Source organism: Vidua macroura, chromosome Z (genome assembly GCF_024509145.1).
Source record: "Vidua macroura isolate BioBank_ID:100142 chromosome Z, ASM2450914v1, whole genome shotgun sequence".
Lineage (NCBI taxonomy): Eukaryota > Metazoa > Chordata > Aves > Passeriformes > Viduidae > Vidua > Vidua macroura.
The window spans coordinates 12,706,303-12,730,271 of NC_071611.1; the positions used below are offsets into that span (position 1 = coordinate 12,706,303).

The following is a 23,969-nucleotide window of genomic DNA, read 5'->3' on the forward strand; positions in this document are numbered from 1 at the left end:
ACTCAAGCGGCGCTGCTCCATCCGCGCTGTCCGGACGGGCCGGGCACCGCGCTCCTCTCGGCGGCGCTTGCGCGCGGGCGGGGCGCAGCGGGGCCGGTGACGCGCTGCGGTGCGGGCAGGTCCTGCCGCCGCCGCCGCTGCATGAGCACGGCGGGGGCGCAGCGCGGAGCCGCCACCGCCGCCCGGCGCCCCCGCCTGAGCGCCGCGGGGTGAGTGGGGGGCTCCCCGCCTGCCGCGAAAGTGAAGCCCCGCGAGCGGACATCGCCTTGGGCAGGGCGGAGCCGGCCGCAGCGGAGGCCGGGCCGTGGCCGGGGCCGGGATCGGGATCGGGGAGAGGCGGGGCGGGGCTCGGCTCCTCTGTGCCAGGCTCTCCGGGGCTGCCGGGCGCGTTCTTGCGGACACCGGTGGATGCGTGCGGGGCCGCTCGGGCACGGCGGGTCTCTGCAGGAGCCGCGCCCTGCGCGCTCTCGCCGCAGGCCCTACGGTAGGAGCGGTCCTGGTTTCCGGGCCTGGCCGCGGTTGGGTCTGCCCGCGGCACGGGGTGGAGCCGCCGGTGGCACGGAGCCCCGCGCCGGGCGCGGGACGATCTTGTCCCCGCGCTCCGTGCGGTGCATAGCCGGCCCGTGCGCGCTTCCTGCTCTGCCGGGCGGCCCTGCAGCAGCCAGGGCTGCGGTGAGCCCTGGCCCTGCCGGCCCCCGAGCACTGCGGCTCTGCCCCCGCTGCCCCGCCGGAGGGGTAGCCCATCATAGGCATTGGGTGGAAAAGACGGCGGTTGGGATAACATTTGCCTCATGTGCCGTGCGACTTGCCCTGCCCAACGTCTGTTTGACTTAACGCTCTGTGGGTAGGAGTTTGTCAACATTTTTTCCTTTTTCCTTTTCCTGCCTCTTTTTTTTTTTTTTTTTTTTTTTTTCGGAGTGGAAATCTAGCACAGCAAATGTTTATTTGTAGATACCGGTTCAAATGCTCGACAGAGGTTTGAGAAATAGGTTGCACATCAGGGCGGGGTGGTGTTTTTCTTCAGTGTAAACTGCTTTCAGGCACCGAGCTTTGTGTGAGATGTTTAGAAATCCTCACCTGGACGAACTGTTACAGTTACTTAGAGCAATAATCTTTCAATAGTATGTATAGGCAGAAAGTAAATTCCTTTTTATCTGTATGGTGTAAAAACACCATGAAGCTTCTGTATAACCTTGTGGTGTGAATGTTGATTTTTGTGTATTAATTTTTCCAGCATTAGGAAATTAGCTCTCCAATAAGTGTATTCCCATGAATGATGTTACTTTAAAGAAATGTGTCTGCACTACCTTTTTGGGTTATATTTCATTAAAAGGCTTCTCTGTTTTGCAGGTAGCTTTCAGTGTGTAGTTTGTGTAACCCTGAGTGACTGGATGTTGCTGATGGGATAGCCCCACCTTTTGGTTAATCCTTCATTGAAATTATAGTTATGACCAAAGAGTTTTTCTGGAAATTATACCTCATGCTGTGTTGTGAGTGCAAGTCTGTGTTGGAATATCTTTCAATGTCTTCGACTGGGGAGTGACAAGATAATCTCCCTTCCTGAAGACTTTTTTTTAATGTCAAGATAATTTTGACACATAGTTTCTGATGTTTCAGTTCACTATTGTGATTTTTTTATGCTAGTATAAATTAAGCAAAATACCTTTTTTTTAAACTTTCATTTAAAAAAAAGGATTCTTTATTTTTTTTTTCAAAAAGGGTGGAAATTATCTTAAACCAAGGAGTAGTCTTGGTATGTGAAGTGACACCCGATATATGTTTGTGTAAAGTAATACCTGATCTCAGGCTTAACTTTCAGTTCAGGTGTTGGGAGTGGCAGTACTCATATTTTAGTTTTCATGTTCAAGAACTTCACAGATTTTCCAAATTTAAACTTTTGAGCTTGAAGAATATTCAGTTGCCTTGGCAGAAGATTTGTATTAGTTATCTTACTGCTGCTAGGAGCAACTTCCCTGAAATTACGTGTAAGAAGCTACATGTAAAGAGAAAAAGGTGAGAGGCTCTGTGAAGTCCTTTAAGTTTACAGGAGGAGTTTGCTATTTCACCTTGTGTTTAGGTTTTAGTTTAGGAAAGATATTCAGCTTCTCGCTCAACAGCTTGTCAGCAGTGTGTCACATGATTAGAAACTTTGCAGTCTTTAAAATTCAGGGTGATACTCTGCTAGGCACAGTTAGGGATCACCTGTTTTTTGGCTCTCAGTATGTTATTTGAAACGTCTCCTTGAATTCCAGTATCTGTGAGCTGCTTGCTCTTAGGAGATTGCTCCCGTGGTACGAATTGCTAATGTTCAAAAGCGCTGAGTGCTAATCAAGTCACCCTGGCTCTGGAGTATAACTGCAGTAATTGAAGTGTTGAAACTCCTTAAAGAACTTAGAGGGGATGTCAGGTTTCTTGGAGTGAGTGTGAGAGTGCTGAACAAGGCAGCTGCTTGTGTGAGTGCTTAGGAGAGATTTATAATAGCAGTGTATCGCTGGGTACGTTTTCAGGCCCTGCCACTATCCACAGCTTAACTGTCCAATATCCTGTGCTAAGCATCAAGAAGATTATTAACTATCCAGTGTGTGTCCTGGATACATGGATGATTGAGCATGGTTTCCATTTGGAAATGCAGTAACCATAGAAAGACTGGAACTAGTAAGAAGGGAGGGAGCACCCAAACATCCTTCCTTTCTTTTGCAGCAGCTGCAGAGGCAGCAGTCCTGAAAATGTCACCCTAAAACATTTAGTATATTACAAGGCACATAAAAACTTCCACTATATCCTTTATAAAACTTAAAATTACTGAGAAACAGGGTGCCCAAGGGTTGCATACTTGAGATAGGTAATACTGTTTTAATTGTTCCAAGGTTAATTCATAAGCTAAATGGTACAAATCAAGATTTTGAAAGGGATAACAGTCGCTGGGAGTATTATGGGTTGTTATGATTGTGTTTCTGCACATCAATGAGGTTTGAAGGGTTTGAGGTATATTTAGGTAGATAAATCTGCAACATGGAGCCATGGATTTTTTCCTTTTTTTTTTTGTTTTAATTTAGATTAAAACCAGGATTGCAGGTTTACTTTTTGAAGCTTGTGAACTAGGAAGTTTAGATCTTTGAGTTGATTTTTTTTACAGACTGATCTTAACCATCAAGACAGTGTAACCCAAAGGAGCAATCACTGGGTCAGGCGCTAGAAAGCACCTCTGACATTTACCACTGTATTAAGTTTTTCCAAGAGCTGGCAAAAGTTCCTAGGTTTCCAGTTCTTGTTCAGTTCATGGTGTAGGGAAATACTTAGTTTCTGCTGTGGTTGTCCTTTTTCTTCTGGCTATTTTTATTGCTTCCTCCTCCCTCCCTGTGGCATTCACCTCCTACCTGATAAAAGGGTTATGCCGGCTGGGCAAGAAGTAGCTGACTTTTGCAGTATTTCTGTCAGCTTAAATCACATAAGCTTTGAATGTGATACTATGTGACCTTGATGACAGCAAGTTTGTCATATCTTGAAGTAACCTGATGCCTGCAATGCTAGTAACTTTCTAAGAGCTTCTTTCCAGGCAAAAAACAAAGTACTGGTTGGTGTTTTAGTCTGCTTCTTTCCCAGCAAATGCTTTTCTTGCTTGCTTGCTTACCTTTTTTTGGCTACTTTTGTCAGACTTTGTTTTTACAGTCAAGTGGACTAGTGCTAATGGCTGCATGGCATAGTTGGCAGCCTGCTGTAAAGGAATTTGGTGCTTCAGTTGTCTGTGAAGTTTTATGTATGTCATTTTGAATGTCTGATTATGTGCTGCAGTTTATCTAGTCATGTCAAAAAGTCAGTGCTTTGCTATAATGCAGCAATGGGTAAGCTAATCAGCTGACTTTTTATAAATACAGCAAATGGCATAAGGGAAAGGCAGTTTACTGATTTTCAGAAGTATTTTTTCTTTGACTAGTGAAGGTTGTCAGCCTTTTCATTTTGTTTTAGATTTATGAATTAGGCTGTCTTCCACCAAAAACTTATTTTTTTTCTGCTTAGAGGTCTTGAGTAGTCATTAGGTAAGGGATTATTTTCTGCCCTTTCCACATAAAGTCTTAAAATTACATCTGGAAGAAATAGTTTTTCTACTATCTTGAACAAACCTTTTCTCATGGAAAAAACACATCTAAGGTACTTCTAGGTATATTATAATACTTTGGTGGCACTAAAACTTTTTGTACTGCTATATATTAATAGGAAGAGATAGCTGTTCAGTGTGTACTCAGTGCCATTCCATCCTATTTTACAATTCAGTTAAAAAAACAGCTAGTCCTGATAATTGACTCTCTCTGGGCTATTGATTAGGACTTTAATTGCTATGAAATACAGCGTAAGGTTGGGCATGGGGGGGAAGTTTGTTTTTGTTTTCCAGTGCTTCTAAAGGTTTAGGAACTGGGCTAGGAATAGTCAGCTTCAGGAAACAGATTGTCAATACCACATTCTTTATGTATATGGTTCTGTTTACTGGATTGTGATTGAGTACAATGTAGTGTTTGCCAACTTGAAACTTAATTGTGAAGCTTGAAGGATTTCCCCAGATTTTTAGTATGGTTTATAGGTAACCAAAGCTTTTATGGATTGTTCTGTGGATCGAGATTTTAGGATATAAAGCAGTTTGTACAAGTAAATCTGGCATCTCCAAATAGCTGTGTTAGATTTTTTACCTAACATTAAGTATCACATTTTTATTAAGGAAGTTGTTCACATGAAGTAACTTTGCTACTTTGTATGGCATTAAAATAGAACTGCATTCTTGAAAAAAAACCCAAAAAGCAACCTACAACCAACCATTTTTTTCAAAAAGAAAGTTGTGTAAGTTGTCATTTGAGAACTTGAAAACAATATGCTAAGTATGAAAGAGTAAAGGATTAAATAGACGAAGGAGCTACTTAAGGTACAATTGCTGGGACTTGTGCAAATGGGCAGTCCTTATGGTGCAGAAAGATGAGTTCAGGGAGACAGCACCACTGTGTTAATAGCAGTGGCCATTTCTTACTGCTGTCAAAGGAAGAGTATTCTGTCCTGGTGAATAATTATTTTGTGTAATGTTAGGTAACATACTGCTCATTTCTGCATGGTGTTTTATTTGTATGGTTTTGCTATATTTAGAATGCTGGTTATCATGGTGTTTACCTGCTCTCTACAAGATTTTTGAGTAGGTTGCTGTTGCTACAGAGACCATGACTCTTGCTGCCATGTGTTGCTGGTTATCCTAAATTTTTAACACAGAGTATATTCCTACAAATGTGAATTCACTTAGGTAAATAGTCTGTTCTTGCAAGCAATTTACTTCAGTGTTTAAAAATGTAAACCACAAATGGTATTTTGGAATTAAGATTGCCTAGAGCACAAAGAATGCAGAAGTCTTTTTATATGGTTTTGTTTAAACAGACTTATAAGTACTTTGAAAAAGAATATTTTGACCCATGAACAGCTTCTGAGACTTTGGGTTGCATGAAATGAGATAATATGAAAAGTGCATTTGCTTGTGATTTAATCTGCATTGAACTGGGAGAACTCACATGTACTTCTGTGAGAGGTAGAAGTGCTTTTGGAAGCCCAGAATGTAACCAGCTTCAGGGTTTCAATATAGGTTTTCTTCTGCCGAGCATTTGTGACCTTTTAAATAATTACGTGTTTTCTCAGTTCATACTTATAGTTTTTCGATTTAATTTTTAATGTGTTGCATTTGACACTATTCTGTCACCTGAGATTTTGTAGTCCTTCCTTTTTTGGTGTACTAGTTTGCCTTTTTTTTTTGTACTGTAGCATTTACCAAAGATTTTGTTCAGCTACTTGCTTGCACTATCTGATAAGTAAGTACACATCAAAGTAATGACTTTGTTGCTGCAGTCTTGTTAATTTTTTTTCACCTTTCAAATCAATAGCTCTGTGATAATCAAAAGTGAAATCTGATCTTTGGCTTTGAAAATATTTTGGGTTGCACCAAGCTTTGGATACAAAGCAAAACATGGAAATAGTAGATGAACAATCTTACAGGTTTTGCAGAGCTATTGTGGTAGATAGACATAAAAAAACTTAAATTTTTGTTTTTCTCTTGATATGTATAATTTGATATATGATTTTAACAACTCCTCTGGTTTTGATAATAAGATACCGTGTTTTAATATGACTCAAAAATATAACTTTCTATATAATATTTATTAAAAACATACATTTCTGGAAAATAAAAACTTAATAGTATATAGCACAAGTAGAACAGATTGAGTAGAGTTGATAAACTTTGTGTTTCCATACTGGGTTTTGATTTGTCTGGTTTCCCTTGGAAAGAACTGTGTTTTTTGGAATGTAATTACAAAGCACTTTGCAGGAAGATCCTAGTATTAGCCATAAAAAATTTCAGACATCTCTGGCTCTTTGAAGTGGTCTATTTTCTGGTTGTGGGGTTTTTTTGTTGTTGTTGTTGGGATTTTTTTGGGTTTTTTAAAATTATTTGCATGGTTTTCTTGTGTGTGGTAGTTTGGTCTTGCTGGTTTCTTGAGGGACAAGAAGTTTTTAAGTAAAGAAAATACAAAGGTACTTTAAATTTTATTAAAATTACATCTATCCTTCCAAGGCAGGCATGTTCTGTGTTAAAGTATTTTGGTCAATGGAACGTACAAATTCTGTTTATGTAAACTAAGAATGTCCTTGAGTTTCAACAACAGAGAGATTATCCCTGTTTTCTGTAAGAGAAAGTTTTAATAGCAGGATTTTAGCATGAAAACTCTCTGTGGTTTTGAGATATAGGATTTCTGTCAGTTTCAGTGAGAAAGAAAAACCTAATGTGAAAGTAGAGGTCTATTGGTTAAAATAAAAATTTTGAGCCTCAGATGTGACATTATTGTATGTTTAATTTATAAGAATTTCTTTCTAGTATGATATTATTAAAATGACAACAGAAATGCTCAGCACTAAACTGTTGCAATTGTGACTATGTGTTTTTTCTTCCTAGTGTCTAACCTAAACCTTCCTCCTTTCAGTTTGAATCAATCGTGTTGCCTCTTGTCCTATCATTGCCCCCCCTTGTAAAAAGTCCCTATCCAGCTTTCTGTTAGGCTCTCTCTAGATGCTGGAAGGCTGCTCTGAGGTCTCCCCAGAGCCTTCTCATCTCCAGGGTGAAGAGTCCCAACTCTTTCAGCCCTTCTTTGTATAGGAGAATTGTTCTGTCACTCCAGTCATTTTTATTGTCCCCTTCTGGACTTGATTCAGCAAGTCCACATCCTTGCTACACTGGGACCCCCAGAACTTGTGTCAGTAAAATCTCCTGTGAATCCTGTTATGACTTCTGACCAGAATTATTGCTGCCTTGGAGTGGCTAAGCATCTTGCTGTTCTTCTAGTACATATATATATATATATATATATATATATATATATATATACATATATATACACATATATGCATATATATATATATATATATATATATATATATATATATATAAACTTAATATTCAGGAGGATGGAATTTGTACAAGTCCTCTGTAGACACTCCCAGTAATACCTAATAGACACATCTGAACATGAAATCTGAATGAACCAGTGCAAGTTCATTTCTTTAGCCATTGTTCTGAGCAAAAGAAAATTGCTTTGTGATGGTCCTTGCCATTTGGTAGAGTAGTTTTGTGGTTAAAATATTTATCTAAGAACCAGGAGTTCCATGGATTCCATGTTATTCTTAATTTTAGATTTTGGCAAATGCCAGAATTTCACATGGAAGGTAAATACTGGAGGGGATATCCTCTTTGCTTTTGCATGAACTTTGTCAGTGAGTGTCAAATTTTTAGGGTATTAAAAATCTGGATCACCAGAGAAGGGGACTCAATGACAAAGAATTCACCTAGGAGTGAGGCAAATATGTGCTTTTCTGAGGAGAAAAGAAAATGTGAAAATGATGTGTAACTTCATGCAGGCCATTTAATTTATTGTACTGTTGATAGCATTATTACAGCAATTATTACAGTGCTGCTTTCTGATCTTGTGAAGACTGCCTGTTTCCCTGTCTAGATGGGAGGATGAATGAGATAACGTTTCACAGGCAAGGTGGAAAGGCAAAGGGAGATTGCAGACAGTCCAGCATTTATCGGTTTGGAGTTCTACTTAGTCAGCACTTCTTGCTCTCCTCTGATTCTACTTATTGAAGTGCTTTCATTCAGTTGTTCTTAGTCCTTTGCAAGCAGAACTAATGCTAATTTTTCGTCTGCTCTGCTACCACTGAAAGGCAAGTGGCATTGTTTAAAATATATGTAAATTCATTCACCTTCTGCCTTTAGTTTTCTATTAAATGTTTATTCAAAATAAGGATAATATTAAAAGCTTTAAATTAATTTGGAAGTTTTTTTTTGCATTAGCTAGTCAAATGTTAAAGAGAATTTATTTTTTCTTTAGTATGCATAGATGTCCCACCACATCTGTCTGGATTGCTGCTGTGTGCATTTCTCTTTCCATTTTTTCCTTGCTCCTTCTCCTCTGTTGTTAGTTTTCTTGGGGTTTTTTGCTTTGTTCTTTTGCTTTTTCTTTTTTACTTGACTTCTCCCCTTGACCTGGAGCATCAGTAAGTACTTTAATGCTTACTGACATACTTTGTGGTGAATTTAGACAAAGACCTTGCAGTTCAAGATGGTTCAGCTCAATAGCTGGCTCCACTTGTACAGCAGTTCAGTACACAACAATATATAGGCACTATTGGCAATGGCAGACTGTTCATCATCTGCATGACAGCGGGTCCTACTTTTGCTGGAAGCAAAGCAGCTCTTGGTTACTTGAATCCAAGGGTCTGATTTCCACCCAGTAAGACCTGCAGCCTGGTTGGAATAATCCAGACTTTGTAATTCATGAAATTGTCAGTAATGTGGTGGACAAAGCTCTTCTCTTGTAACTTTTTTTTTTTTGTTTAAAGGATTTCAAGATAGTGTACACCTGAAGGGTGCTTGGACAAAGCTAAGACACCTGTTAACTTGAGTCAAGCTGCAATTCTTCTGAAAAGTTAAGCATTTTCTTCCTGGATGCTGGGAAAAGATCCTGCTTTCAGGTAAATTTGGAAATAAGCCTGTTTCATACTTCATCTGCTTTAGGCTTTTAGCAGTGGAGTGGAATTTACCAGTAATAACAAACCTGATTATTTTTATGTGCTGAACAGTAAGGATTTTTGAGAGGTTTTACGAATTTCTTTGGGGAGAAGGGGATTGGGGAAGGGAGTGGGCAGCTGTATGTGTACAGTTGGCTGAATTTCTTGCTTGCATTTCCCAAGAGAAGAGTGCTTTATCTTACTCATTCGCAGCACCCATATCTTTGAACATCCATTTTCCCCTTTTCTGTCTTCTATGTTCAAATTAACCACTGAGCTCTTGGAGGACATTTTTTTTTTCACAGTGGGAGTATTTGTCTGTCATTCATAGTACATCTCAGATGGAAGTACTGGTGCTCAGTTAATGGTCCTGTAGACTGCAACCTTAATTGCTTGGAGGCACCATTTGAGGAAGCGGTGTGCCTGAGGACACTATGTCCTTAGATGGATAGGAAAATTGAGTCCTTGGCACGATATGGTTTCTGTCCAAGGAATGTATTGAGGTCTTGCTTAAATAAGAACACCAAATACTCCATGTTTCTCACTGTGCCTCTGTGCCTCTAGCCTTAGTTATTCTATAGATACATAAAATCAGAGTCAGAAATCAGTATGTTGTGGCATATCATACTATTGTCAAGTATGTTTAATAAATGTATTTACTGCATTTACAGCAAAAACTTTACTTGATAAAATTCTGTCATTGACAGGAAAATAATGTCTAGTAAATGATTGATACAAGTCTCTGTTTTATTGTAATCAGACTTTCTGAACTTTGGTAGGCCTGAATTATAATGCAGAACCATACTCCATACTTAAAAAGCAATAGTTTATTTTAAAAGCTGGATCAAATAGTGTGAAGGGAGAAGACCTTGTGACAGTGTGGAGAAATGCAATCACTGAATTAATTTTGCTTTTCTAGTGAAGGGACATTCAGTATGGTGTCGGCATTTCTTCTCTAAATAACAAAAGATGTAAATAATATGTAGTTGTTTAATATCTTACAGGTTGTCAGAGATGGTGATTTGAAGAATCATATTTCCGATATGAACAACGCAAAAGCATCATCTGAAAAAAGGTAAATTTAAAACTACAGTCCCCTCTTAACATCAAGCTATTTGAGATTTGCGAAAAAAAAACCAGTTTTTATCTTAGTAAGAATATCTTTATCATCTTAGTACAAAGATAAGTATAATATACATTGTGAGTCTCTAGTAGGGATGTGCAAGTTGTCCTGAAACACTGAGGGAGTCAGTATTGATTAACAAAGTATCTTCAATAAATAACCTTTTAAATCTAAATCTTCAGTTAATTATAGAAATGTTCAAATAGAAAATACATATTAAATTTAATTGAAAATGTAATTAATTTCATAATTATATGCACATATTGGCAAAACAAGAAGTTATTTCCACTGAAGGAATTAAAGAAATTTATAATACTGTATAAGAAGCCATGAATTTGTCGTAAGATGTATGTCATCCTGCAAAAATCTTGCAATCCAACACATAGGTAGGACAAACCAGAGTGGGATACAGATGATGTCAGGTTGAACAGCTGTGTTTGATATTTTCATGTGAACTTGTCTTAGCTAGAATTTGAGAAATTTGTGAGATTCTCTGGAAGGCTGTTTAGCATCAGGAAACTATTTAAATGCTTTCAATCTTACTTTTTTCTTAAGGTAGCACAGATTATACCACCTTGTTAAACCATCTAATCAGATTTAAAAAAAAAGTAAAGTCAGCAAAATTGGGAATTCTGGCTTCAGTCTTAATTTTCTGAAGTACCAGTTGCTTTCTGTGTGAGGAGGTGAATTTTCATGAAGAACATGCTCTACTGTGAATTATGTTTGTATGTTGGGATCTATTTAAAATTTGACTTTAAATTCTTGTATGTAGAATCATCCTTACTTTTGCTGACTTTGGATGAACAGGGTTAGGGCTTATATCAGGCCAGTTTTTCCTGGTTTTGTGACAGGTAGATCAAAAGAAATGGTTAAAAAACGCTTTGTTTTGTTCTTGTGGTACACTAGCCCCTTAGGCATTATAATAAGCAAAGCAAGCTGTCTGTCAGCAATAAGTATTCTTGAAAACTATAATGCATAAAATATACTATCACAAAGAATATTAGATGTTTGCACAGTTGCTACTTAATTGCCATTTATCCTTCTTTACTTAGAGACAAAATGAAAGTTTCCATCCCTGCAATTCAAAACAGTTGCTCCCTAAGTTGTGAATAAGTTCTGGTGACTCTGTGTACAGAGATAGCTGTGAACCAATCAGAAGTATCAGCTCTCTAACAATTACTTGTTAACTGTGGAAGTGGTTGAGAGAAAAAACCAAAACCATAGTTTGAAATTATTTGTGTTGGAATAAAATCCGAACAAACTCATGAGAAACCTGCCTGTTTTAAAGGCTCACAGTAACATGCCAAAATGCAGATCTGTTTACTGTGGAGGAGGAACTCCCTTATACATCTGTGTGCTGGCTAATTGCAAACAGCAGTTTCAGGGGAAGTAGGTATAATTGAGAAACTGATGACATCTCTCATTTGACTATTATATTTTGTAAGGCTTCTTGCAAGGTCAATAGCCAAAAATCATTCTAAGATAATTGAATTTTTATGAGCAGGCGTGGCTTAGAGTTCTCTTTCTTATTGTAGGTAGACATGTAGAAAGCTGCAATGATGTGTTTTAGCATTTGCATAGAGAAAGTGGCATACAGTGAGTAATGGAGGATTATGAATCTAGCACTTCTTCATTATTAGAGTTCAAATGCTTAAATCTTTTGGGAGTAAAAGGAGTGTCCCTGTAATGAGGAATCTCTCTTTGAGAAGATGTTTTCTTGTTGAGGAAGTTCTCTTTCAAATGTGAACCCTTTGTTGAGGTAGTTCTCTTTCAAGTGTGAAGCCCTGAAGTCCTCTGTTCTTCACTTTCTGGGCATGCTTCCATATTATCTACTTGTGGCTTTCCTGACCAGAGAAAGAGGAAATCCACAAAGCTCCCTGGTTAGCTAGAGTCACGTTCTAAGTTTTGGTAACACTTGACATAAGGACAGGGGTGCTTCCTTTGCACAGACAAAGTGTGGGTATGAGGGGCATTTTGAGCTGTAGCATTTGAATGTGGGTTGAAGAAAGAGTTTCCTGCCTGTGGAGACACGAACTGTACCGGATCAACTAAGCCTGGTAAACTTCACCTCAAGATGCTTAAAGAAAGTGTAAATCTATCAGAGAATAATTGTTGGTTGTCTTTGGACAGAGTAGATCACTGACTGGATACAAGATCAGTGGTAGTTGATGACTGTCAGAAGGAAATGGTGCACAATTTACTTCTGGATGTGCTCTCTTACTCTCTTTTTGGTTACAGCTAGTGGTGGGAAATATTCTGTTTTTTTACTAATAATCTGTAAGAGAGGGAAGTTGTTAAAATTATGGACAACTTGAAACTTGAAAGATCTGCAAAACTACTGGAGGACCAAATTATTTCAAAATACTCTTGTAAAATGCAGAAAATGGTTAAGAATATTTGATGGAAATATGTGCAAGATACTGTGCTTAGAGAGGTATGTCGCTGGAACAGATAAAGGATTGTTGCATTTATAGTAAGAAGTGCCTGAAATGACAATATTAAACTTCAGGGAGAAAGCCTTTCAAATGAAGGGATACAAAGAATGAGATTGCCTTTGGTAATTGAATCATTTTTGCAGGTCATCAGGGACTGGCTTGGCATATATGTGTCATGAAGAGCAGCTCTGGTGTTTATCCAGATCTGAAGAGAATAGTTTTTATGGTGTTATGAAGTTTCTTCTGGTGCTCTTTAGTCATGTTTTTTAGGAACTAATGATAGAGACTCTATGTAACCCTTAGTGACAGAGTGCACTTATGACAAGGCTTTAGAATGGATGGGGTGAAAAATGCCACTCCTAATAACAAGAAGGGTTCTTCACCTTGTGGGAAAAGTAGTCTCATATTGTTTCTACAGCTGTCCAGCATCAGTGACGAGCTCAAGTACTCACTGCAGCTTGAAACCTGGAGAGCTGCATGTTGGTGTGTCAGGTCAGTCTGAGTCATCCCATTTTTTCTAACAATGACTTTTGACTGAGTAGGAACCGTAGTTAGTCTTCTTCTAGTTTGATGGGTGATGATTCAAACTCATGTTGAATGCTCCAGTCAGAATTCTTGAGACTGGTCTGCATTGTGTTTGTACCAGTTTGACCCCAGGTTTCCCTTAGCAAAGTCTCCAATGTCTCATTCTACAAATCAATTTACTCACAGTTCAGTAACACAGCTGGTGCCTCTCAGGAGTGACCACCAACAAAGGAACCCCTGGGCTTTTATGCCTTCACAGTCCAAACACAGGAAAGTCTCAGCTCTTCCTCCTGAGTCTTTGGCTGCTGCTATGTCTCTGTGTCTGGTCACCACAAAACTCTGGCCACAGTGTTCAGGGTATTTAAGGTTCTGCAATGTTGGGAGCTTGAGAGAAAACATAGCTCAGACAGGACAGAGTTCATTCTGACAGTTTCTTATTGTGGCATTGAAAATACTGAATTCCATGGTGCCTCTCCATTTTGGAGAACTGTCTTTTAGATTTGGATCCTGAATGGTTCAAAATTGGTCAAAACATATATGTTTACATTACAAATATGAGACAGTCTCATTACAACTTGTGCTTTCATTTTGTTCTGAGGTCAGATGGGTGGTCACAGCAATATTACCAACTCTGCTGCTATATGTCTGCCTGGCTGCTGTAATTCCTGTCCTTTTTGATGTACTGTGCAGGCATTGAAAACTGTCAAATAGTTTTATAACCACTATGTAGATTAGTGTAGAATATTGGTAAATAAGAGTATAATTCTTGTTTTAGGAAGAAAACTTAGCCATCACTAAGAGGAAATCAAGACTTTATTTGCATTTCAGTGTTGGCTGATGTTAATTTTTAGGGATGCTTTATTGTGCATGCTGAAGACATGAAATGTAGATAGCTCTATTTATGTTGGAAGACTTTATACAAGATGAATAAGCTAAAACCATTTTAAAGGTATCTCTGCTGTAATAAGCAGTTATTGCTGTTGATAGCAACTCTGTCCCCAGGAGGAGATTATAACTCTAAATCTTAGAACTTAAGTTGTTATACTGCCCAGTACTGAGAATTATTTACCCTACCTAAACCTTTTAAAGCTTTTATTAACTATGGAAGAATTGTGTAAGTGCCAGCTTCTTGTACATGGTAAACTGCTTCCATGTGTCAATGTTGCTTGAGTTTTCTATGCTGCAGCAGTCAAAAACCAGGTTTGCTCTGACATTTTAATGCCTATAAGTGAATTTTATCTTTGCAAAAACTTTTTTTAAAAAATGGTTGCTGTTATTATTATTGTTATTGTTACTACTATTATTATTATTGTATTTATTTATTTATTTATTTATTTATTTATTTATTTATTTATGTTTCATTATTCCTGAGCATCAGCTTTGCTTTCTTGGATTGTTTTCATCTTTCAAACTACATTAATTTCATTGTGGGACCAATGGTGTACCACAATGGAAGTGATATGCACACACACATGAGTTGAAGCAGCAGTTCTCTTACACATCGGCTTACATGTGGATTGGCTGGACTCCTACTTCTTTTGCTTATGGAGCTGGTGAAGATAATGTCCTACATAATTTGGTCAGTTTGTGTATTGGATCAACAGAGCTTGTGGATTTCATTACAATCTTGTGTCAATATTGGAGCATTTCAAGTTCAATGGATAAATGGAGAAGCAGAGATAACCAAAACAAAGCTTATACAAATAATAATGGCTTTATACTATTCGGTGTGGTGTTAGATGATGAGAAAGGATTGGAGTGATTATGTTTACTTACACGAGGAAATATGTTTCAGCACCCAAGATAGATTTAATTTAGATTAAAAAAATAATTAAATTTTAATAATTAAAAACTGTAATGATTAAATATTTTTAAAAAATTTAAATTAAAGTCTTGCAAATAACTGAGAAGATGATAGGCTTACATCACAACATAAAATTACTCCTATTTAAGAGCTATGATTAATATAACCATTTCTTATTCTTGTTCTTACCAGCTTGTTAAGTATCATCTGTAATCTGAAATTTATTTTTTGCAATGCTTCTCATTTAGATGTCTGTGTAGAACAGTGAGAGCGGTAGAAGCAGTTTTCTGTGCAGCTCTCACATCAGTTTGCCTTTTTGGCAGCATAACTTTTGCCCTCAACTAACTTTTCCCCATAATTTTAACATTTTAGTAGAATTAACTGTAAGTGCGAAATCTTTACACAGATGTAAGATATAAATCATGGAGTAATAATTCCTCGTTGTTACAAACAAAACTGACTGGCTATTCATAAAGCTAGTATCGTAGACTTTACTTTTATTGTAGATAAAGCAGTGTGTGTGTAAAATGAATTATTATTGATTATTGTAGGACTCTAATGTTACGAATGAAAAGCCAAGGTAGTTAATGCATGGAAATCATAGTTCCCTGTAGTTAATTGCATGACTACAATTAAAATGTTAAACATCTGTTTAAAAATTACTGTCACGTAGGAATGTGAATCTCAAAACTATTCTGAATAATTTTTATGATCTAAAAGTATAGAACAAATAAAATGGTTTCTATACTGACCCTGTTTAGAATAAACACAATTCTTTCTTTCTACTTATCTGTATAAATGCCTGGACTGAAGTGGTGTCACTAAAATACATTTTCAAGGCAAATTTTTGTTGGCAGGACTATTGCGTTTGCTGGTTTTGATAGCAGGGTAGAGGCTGCGGGGGCACTTTCTGTGAGAAGCTGCTGGAAGCTTCCTCCATGTCCAGCAGAGATAATCCCTGGTAGCTCCAATACGGACATGCTGCTGGCCAAGGCTGGGCCAGTCAGAAATGGTGGTAACACTGCTGTGATAAGAGATTTAATATGAAAGGAAAAAAAGATATTATGCAGATGTAATTGTGGCCAGAGAAGAGTAGGGTGAGAACAAGTGAGAGGAACAACTCTGCAGACACCAAGGTCAGTGGAGAAGGAGGAGGAGGAAGAGGTGCTTGAGTTACCAGAGCTGAGGTTCTCCTGCAGCCCATGGTGCAAACCATGGCAAGGCAGTTGTACCCTGTAAAAGAGTGACCCACACTGCAGCAGTTTTGGGAGGACTGTTGCCCATAGGATGGGCTCACATTGCAGCAGTTCACTGAGAGCTGCTGCTCATGAGATGGACTCATGCTGGAGAAGTTCATGGAGAACTGTCCCACATGGGTGGGACCCCAGGGTGCAGCAGGGAAACAGCTCCCCTCCCTGAGCAGCAGGAGAAGCCTTGGGTGATGAACTGCCATAACCCCCATTCCCTGTCTCCCTGCACTGCTGGGGTATGAGGAAGGAAGGAGGGGTGGCAGGAAGCTGTTTTTAAGGGGTTATTTTACTTCTCATTATCCTGCTCTGATTTTGTCAGTAATAAATTCACTTCATATCTCTAAGTTGAGCCTGTTTTGCCCATGATGATATTTGGTGAGGGATCTCTCCCAGTCCTTATCTCAACCCACGAACCTTCATTTAAATTTTCTCTCCTCTGTCCAGCTGCAGAGGGGAGTGAGTGAGTGGCTTTGCTGGGTGCCTGGCCTGCGGCCAGCATAAACCCACAACAGCAGGCCAAAATGCCCTTGTAGTCACAATGAATCCAAACTTGGATGATAATTCTAGAAACCTTCCTAAGTTCTTTTCTTCAAAATGGTGTTCTTCAGCTGGTGTGCGCTAGTTTGCTCACTTCACGAATGACATTATTTTTTTCCTTTTCTGAGATGCCGTCCTGTGAGACAAGCAGTCTTTCGGTCTGTTTGTAGCCATTTTTCCCTTGAATGGCAGGTTTGATAGGGTATCTTGTCACTTAACATAAATTAATAAATATAAGTCACTCTAGATGGCATAGATTAAGAACATTTGTTATTAATCTGCATTTTACTTGCTGTTCCCTGTTCACAGTTGCTCTTGGAGATGCTGTTACATACAATTAGTCTGTTGCAGTGCAGGCTTTGCAAAATCTGTAAATTCGCAAGAATTAAGGCTGTTTTCCAATTCAGATAAAATATGGAAGTGAATTAGCCACACTCATTACTGTAGCATCAAGTTTCTGTTGTTAGGAGCTTTTTCTCTGATTCAGATGGAAAAATTGTATCTTTTTTGTAGTGTTTCTGGCAATTCTCGGACTATATACCTGCTGTCACAGCTGGAGAAGATCAATTTGGACTCTGTATTAGGAGAATCAGACAGTGCCAGATATGTTACCTCAAAGATCCTTCATCTGGTCCAGAGTCAAGGTAATTATCTAGGCTTTGTGGTTTTGGTTGTTTCCCTTTTGACCCTTGCTTCTTGTATCTCCCTTGTTGGACTTAAGTTTTGATTTAGTGAACTTGATTATCCATATGTTTTTGTCACTGATTGTTGAAACCGTCTGTTTAAGACCATATTTAATGTATCTAGTATAATATTGGTAGTGCTGAGTACACTTTGTGTTGTCAAATAGCTGTAATTTGAGCAATAATTAGCTTCATACATATATGTGTCTGTGTGTTATATATATATGAAAAGTAGAAGTATCTGGAAGGCAACTTTCTTACTGATATTTTTATTCACTTTTTTTTCTAGGCCATCCCAAGATTGCTGAACAATTGAAAACAAAAATTAGTTTTAAAATTGCTTAAGTCTTTAACTTAGATCTTAATATTCACATATATGCATTTTTTTTAGTAAGTTTTATTATTTGCCGTGTAAATTTTCTTGTCAATTTGTAGATGTACTGGCTTGCAGTAAAAACCCATATTTTTTTACTGCAAGCCATTACTGGTCTTTTTCTCTGACAGAAAAAACCAGGAAGGAGATGACTTCTAAGAGCTCCACAGGAATAGAAATTATCCTGTCAACCCTAGAGGTAAAATCTTTAAAATTTTTTTATGGGTTCATAGCAGTTTTGCATTTTATCATTATGAAATGTATGTATTTCCTATTATATTTGTATTATGAAATATGTTGTTATCCTATGGAGTCTTCAAAACTTGTGTTGGTCTGTTATGAATAGATACTGTCTTTAAGTAACCTACTTGTGAATTTCTCTCCCTGATATTTAGATATTTTAAGAAATTGCTTGTCACTTATCAGTTCTAATTGATGTACCATACTACAAAGTCTGTTTTAATTGGTTTTGTGGTTAATTTGGACTGGTTAGTGGGGTGGTTGCTACGTGGGTACATCCAAAGTTCTATTTAATTTTTTGGTGGCAATTCCTCCTATCTTTCCAAACCATTATTAGACTGCTATGTTAAACACAGATCTCTTTTCTTATTGCAGAATACAAGAGATCCTCAAACTATTTTAAATATATTGAATATTCTCATTGAGATAGTCTCAGTTGGTAAGTTTTCATTAAGGAGCAATATATGATTATATTTATGCTTGCTTTTTCAGATGTTTTTTGTTTCCTCTAGTTAATTTTTATTGTTGTTGGGTTTTTTGTAAAGTATCTTTATTTTGGTTTTTGTTGTTAATTGCTGAAGCATATGCAGAATTAAAAGAATGTAAAGACTGAAGTTACCTTTCTAATAATCCTACACAATAGTTTGTTGCTTTAAGTCTAGCATTTCTTGCATATATAATGAAAATACTGCTGTTCTAAAGACTTAACTTCATTATAACTGTATCTTAGATATTTAATTGTTCTTTGGCTTTAGATGTATCAGTTCAGTTTTAATTTCTAGGTGGTGGTCGGAGAGCAAGTGTCTTAGTCACCAAAGGAGGGACACAGATCTTGTTACAACTGCTTTTGACTGCCAGCAAAGACTCTCCACCAAATGAAGAACTAATGGTGCTTCTTCATACTCTTCTTGCAAAAATTGGTCCAAAAGGTGATACTATGACTTAATAATTACAGTTTTATAATTAAAACTTAATAGTTATTTTCTGTAACGGTGTAAGCATCCACATACTCAGAATTCATAGAGTAGAAAAAAAAATAAAGTGAAGTAATTAGAGGGGAGGAAAGATTGGTGGAAAGTAGATAAGCAGAGTTGACATCAGTAGAAAGAGTTCAGTAATTTAACTTCTATTTTTTTAACAATTTCAAAATCAGTGTGATTTATCTTGTATTTCTTTGATGTCAGACAAGAAGATTGGCATGAAAGCAAGAATAAATGGTGTCCTAAACATATCATTGAATTTAGTGAAGCATAATTTGCAGAACCACAGGCTAGTATTGCCATGTCTTCAAGTATTAAGAGTTTATTCAACCAACTGTAAGTATTGCAGAAAATTCTTTTCTTTCCTATGTGAATAAAGCTTTTTATCTAGATAAGGTTAAAGTATCAACTCTGAGTGCATGTTTAATATTAGTTATTTAAACTATTTTTTTCTGAGAATTTTCTCCTTATATCCTCAAAATGCTTAAATTCTAGAAAAAAATTTTTTTTGATCAGTGCTACTGGGTGTGTGGAATTTTGAGCCATCTAATTTGCATAAATGCTAATGTTTAAAGCTCTAAACTAGAAAGGCTAACATTTTGCTTGCAGAAGCACTTAGAGATAAATAATTATTATCTTTATTATTCATTCTCATGTTTTTTTATTTCTGACGTTATATTCATTTTTTTATTACCAATTTAAAACTTGGTTAACCCTGAAAATATTTCAATTATTTCTTAATTAAACCTTTTCCTTACTCCTTTTATTCAAGTGCTCCACTCTCCACTATTGGATTAGTATTCTTCCACAAGAGCCTAGTTGTTTGAGCAGGCAGTAGGAAGTTGATGAAAATAGGGAGGTTCTTTCTGTATCTCAACTGTCATTTAGATGCTCTTAATTTTTTTCATTTGAGCTTGAAATGGTTGTTAATCTTCTTATTTATGTGCAAGAAATTTAAAACATGGCCATGTTCCTCCTCAGAGAACTGATTTGATAATCAGTAAGATTGTTTTCAGGGTCATTCACATGAGCAGCAATAATTCATAAAGCCCTAATAATTTCAAAGCGTGGAAGCTTTATTTCTGTTGAGCTGTCTGACAATGAGGTGAAACACTCCTAAAATGAAAAGTCTAATGCAGATAGCTACATTAGTTACATCACTTATCTGAAAACTTGCTTCATCCTGAAAATGGGACTGAGTCTCTAATTTGACTTCTTAGATCAGTTCTGTATTTCTCACTCTTTATAAAAAGAAAAAGTAGTAGTTTATAATTTTCTGATGAGTAGTAGTTCTTCAAGTTTGTATACAGTTACAATTAGACTAAGTCCTAACTTGGCTTAGATTCTGGTATGATGTTGCTGCTAATGATGATGAAATTGCCACTTGGATTCAGGTACTAAATTCTACAGTGCTAACAGAATTTATTATACTGAAGTAAATTCTTAGCTGCTCTCTTCCTAGTTTGTTAGGAGAACATATTGCTAAACTCAGTCAGGAATGGAATTTCTTTGTCTATGTCAGCAGTTTGTATTTTCAGTTGGCTATTGAACTTCAAACATATACTTTAAGCACATATTTCTCGAAAATAGGTCTTAGCATATTTTCCTTTCATTTGCTCCCATTCAAATAGATTACTTTTATAATTTTTTTTTCCTGAGAATGTATATTCAGAACATGCAGTTCAGGAAAACTGTACCAATTGGCAGTTTTAAATTGAATAGCAGACTCTTGGATTTCAAATCCTGGTGAATATACCTGTTTGTCCAAATACTGAAGGGTCACAGTCATGCAGTCAGACAGCAAGTCATAGAACCTGAAATTTTAGAAAACCTGCTGTTTCAATAAGCTGTGAATTTCTATAAAGAAAATTGCTTTGTGTTGTATCTTAGTACCAAAGATAGCAGAAGCCTGCATTGGAAGTAATATGTGGTTTTATTTGTAAATAATAATTTTCTTCTTCTCCAAGTTTTATCAGGATTAGGTCGTCATGTTAATTATGTGTAGAGTAGCATCTGCTTGTCACTGCATGTCTTAAAGGACTAAAATATCTAGCATTTTTTGTACTTCAAAATTAACTTGTGTCAATTTTAGTTTTGAGTATATGGATCTTTTTCTTTTGCCTTTCTTACTACATTGTGTTAAAATGGATTGCCTTTAACTTCCAGCTGTAAATGCAGTATCTCTGGGAAAGAACGGAGTAGTAGAACTGATGTTTAAGATTATTGGCCCTTTTAGTAAAAGGAACACTAGCCTTATGAAGTAAGTAAGATTTCATTAATATATTATATGGTAAAACCTTGTAAGTTTTTTCAAAACTTACTTGTAAATGAAAAACCGTATTGGAGAAATCACATGCAATTAATATTTGAAGATTAAAGTGAAAGGTGATGAGAATCTCACAAATATGAGAGATTTTATTTTTTTCCCAGTAGAGTAACACAAAATACTTGAATGTCTATTTGCAGTACTGGTAAAATAATATACATTATTCTTTATCTCTAATATTCCTGCATGGAAACTGTACAGTGGTTAACCCCAAATCATAACAAGCAGATAAGACAATCCCATCAGTTTTCAGTTTATTTCTACAACACCAAGCCTGACAGAGTTCAAGAGCATTTAGATAATGCTCTCAGGCACAGGATGTGATTCTTGGGAGTGATGCTGTGCAAGGCTAGGAGTTGGACTTGATGATCCTTGTGTACCTCTTCCAGTTCAGCCTATTCAATTATCTGCTTTGTGCTTTTAATGTGACACTGTCCCTTTTGTTTGATAATAGAATTTTTTTCCATTTTTCTGCAAAGCAAATAGACATCCGGAGGAAGAACATAAAACATAGAATAGGAAGCCTTAGCAATTACTGTCTTGTAGGCTATTATGTTAAAAAAATTAAAATTCACTGTGTAGGTGAAGGTGGTGACTTTAGATTCCCACTCTGATGGTGGTTGTAGATTTGGGGCTTTTTTGTTTGGTTGGGTTTTTTTTATTTGGATTGGGTTTTTTGGGTGAATGTACGGTTAAAAAGTAGCCAAGTGGATGTAACTGAATAATCCTTTCTTTATATACTCCACCTTTTTGAAATATATAGCAGTGGAAAACTAAATTTTTCATCTGATTTGCAAAGTATTAATCTCATATTCTAACTTTGTTAAAAAAGAAACAGCATTATGTGATCAAAATCTGGTGTTTGTGTATCACAGGAGTAGGGTTCAAAAATGTGTCCTGTTCCTTTAAGGCTCAGCTAAAATTCCACATATAAACATACTGTTCTGTGATGTGACTAGTCATGATATCCTTGTTTATGGTCTAAGATCAGATGCATCAGATCTATCTTCACTTATTTTTCTCTTATGAAAAATAAGTATATATGTTTTGTAGTTGCACAGTTGACTTGAGGGAAGATCTTTGGGTACAAGACAAATCTCATGCTGACCATCTTGTGTTATAGTACAGATTGATGGGCACTGCTTCTTAATATATTCATATACTGCCTGCTGGTACTGACCTACAGTTTTCTAAAATAATGTCCTTTACTTTGTGGAAGTACTTGTTCTACTGCTAACAAAGACATGAATTTCACAATATCACAACCAGTGAGTGTCGGTCATAAACATTATGTTGCCACAGTGAAAAGCTGGAAGTTTGTATAGATGTTGCATTGATATTTTTAAGTTTTGTTATCAGACTTCAAATATATGATCTTGTAGTAATATAAAAGTGAAGTCTGTGCTACAGTGCAACCAGGAAAACATGAAGTTAGACTCTATATAAGTCTGTAAGCAGTAAATAATTTGCATAGTTTTACAGTGTTGTAGATTAAGCTTACTGGTTGGTTGCTGTTTTGACTTTTCTTGTTATGTTGACAGGGTTGCTTTAGACACACTTGCTGCATTGCTAAAATCAAGTAAGTGTTTGACTACAAGAAAATGTCTACTTGAGCTATAATGGATGTGTGTGTATATATGGACACAGTAAAACTAAACATTAAAATCGGTGGCCAAAACAAAAATAAGGCTAGGGAACCTAGAAATAACTTTCATCTGCAGTTTCTGATGCTTTTTTATGTTGTATATACATGAATGTTTACTATTTGGTTAGTGTTTCTCTAGTTGTGCAGCAGAAAGGCTGCACTACTTCTGCAGAACTGATCTAGGTCCAAGGTGGACAAATATCTTTTTACATTCACTCACCTCAGCCATTCAGTAATAGATGTCTATAGCTTAACTCCTGTGCCTCTTTTTTACACATACATCTGAAAATATCTGTTGGATGCCAAGGGAAAATATAGGCATTCTTCAGTACCTTCCTGAATAATTAGGACTTGGGTCCGAATAACAAATCTGTCAGTGATGCTCATGAAGTGGAATTAAAGGTAACAAAACCAGTGGAGTGGTTCCAGATATGGACTGTCTCAGCCAGCAGCAATTGATCTTCACAATGTCATCTTTGCAGATTTTGAACCAGCATTGTAACTAGCAAGGAATTAAAAAATCATTTTCTCCAAAGAGTTGTGTTAAAGCGACAACACTCATAGTAGTTTTAGTAGAGTTGAATAAGAATTGAGATGTGATGAGATTTGCAGAAAACCATTTCAAACAAATGGTGACAAATTTCTGTACTGACTACAGGGTCCTGAGTTTATTAATGTTTATTCAGTGTAATACCATGGTCTTACAGGTTTGTGTATTTATGAATTTTTCAATTTCTCCCTGGGAAGTTTAGGGAAAGAAATATTTCCAAATTGTTGTCAGTATTCCATTCTATAAATTGGCAGTTTAACATTGGGGAGGAAAATGAGGTGTTCTCATTTGTGTCTTTAAAACAGGAGGTCTTGTTCATTTATTTAGGGATGTCTTCTCCTTAGTGGTTTTAACTTGTAACTTCATATACTTTATATAATTAAATATTTTCATAACAACATTAGTCTACTA

At 36.9% G+C, this 23,969-nt stretch overlaps 1 protein-coding gene across 4 annotated transcripts in view; it reads left to right on the forward strand.

The window, feature by feature from the left end:
- Positions 1-619: 619 nt before the first annotated feature.
- Positions 620-23,969, forward strand: part of AGTPBP1 (ATP/GTP binding carboxypeptidase 1) — a 60,500-nt gene continuing 37,150 nt past the window's right edge. For 2 of the 4 annotated variants that reach the window (XM_054003622.1, XM_054003624.1), the window contains exons 1-10: positions 620-844; positions 8,920-9,051; positions 10,092-10,162; positions 17,275-17,405; positions 17,949-18,016; positions 18,433-18,496; positions 18,840-18,986; positions 19,242-19,373; positions 21,204-21,297; positions 22,905-22,942. In XM_054003622.1, coding sequence (XP_053859597.1) covers positions 10,131-10,162; positions 17,275-17,405; positions 17,949-18,016; positions 18,433-18,496; positions 18,840-18,986; positions 19,242-19,373; positions 21,204-21,297; positions 22,905-22,942 — 706 coding nt within the window. In that variant the 5' untranslated portion in view covers positions 620-844; positions 8,920-9,051; positions 10,092-10,130. The remainder of the gene's footprint in view (positions 845-8,919; positions 9,052-10,091; positions 10,163-17,274; positions 17,406-17,948; positions 18,017-18,432; positions 18,497-18,839; positions 18,987-19,241; positions 19,374-21,203; positions 21,298-22,904; positions 22,943-23,969) is intronic. The other 2 variants (XM_054003621.1, XM_054003620.1) reach the window with 2 other exon arrangements.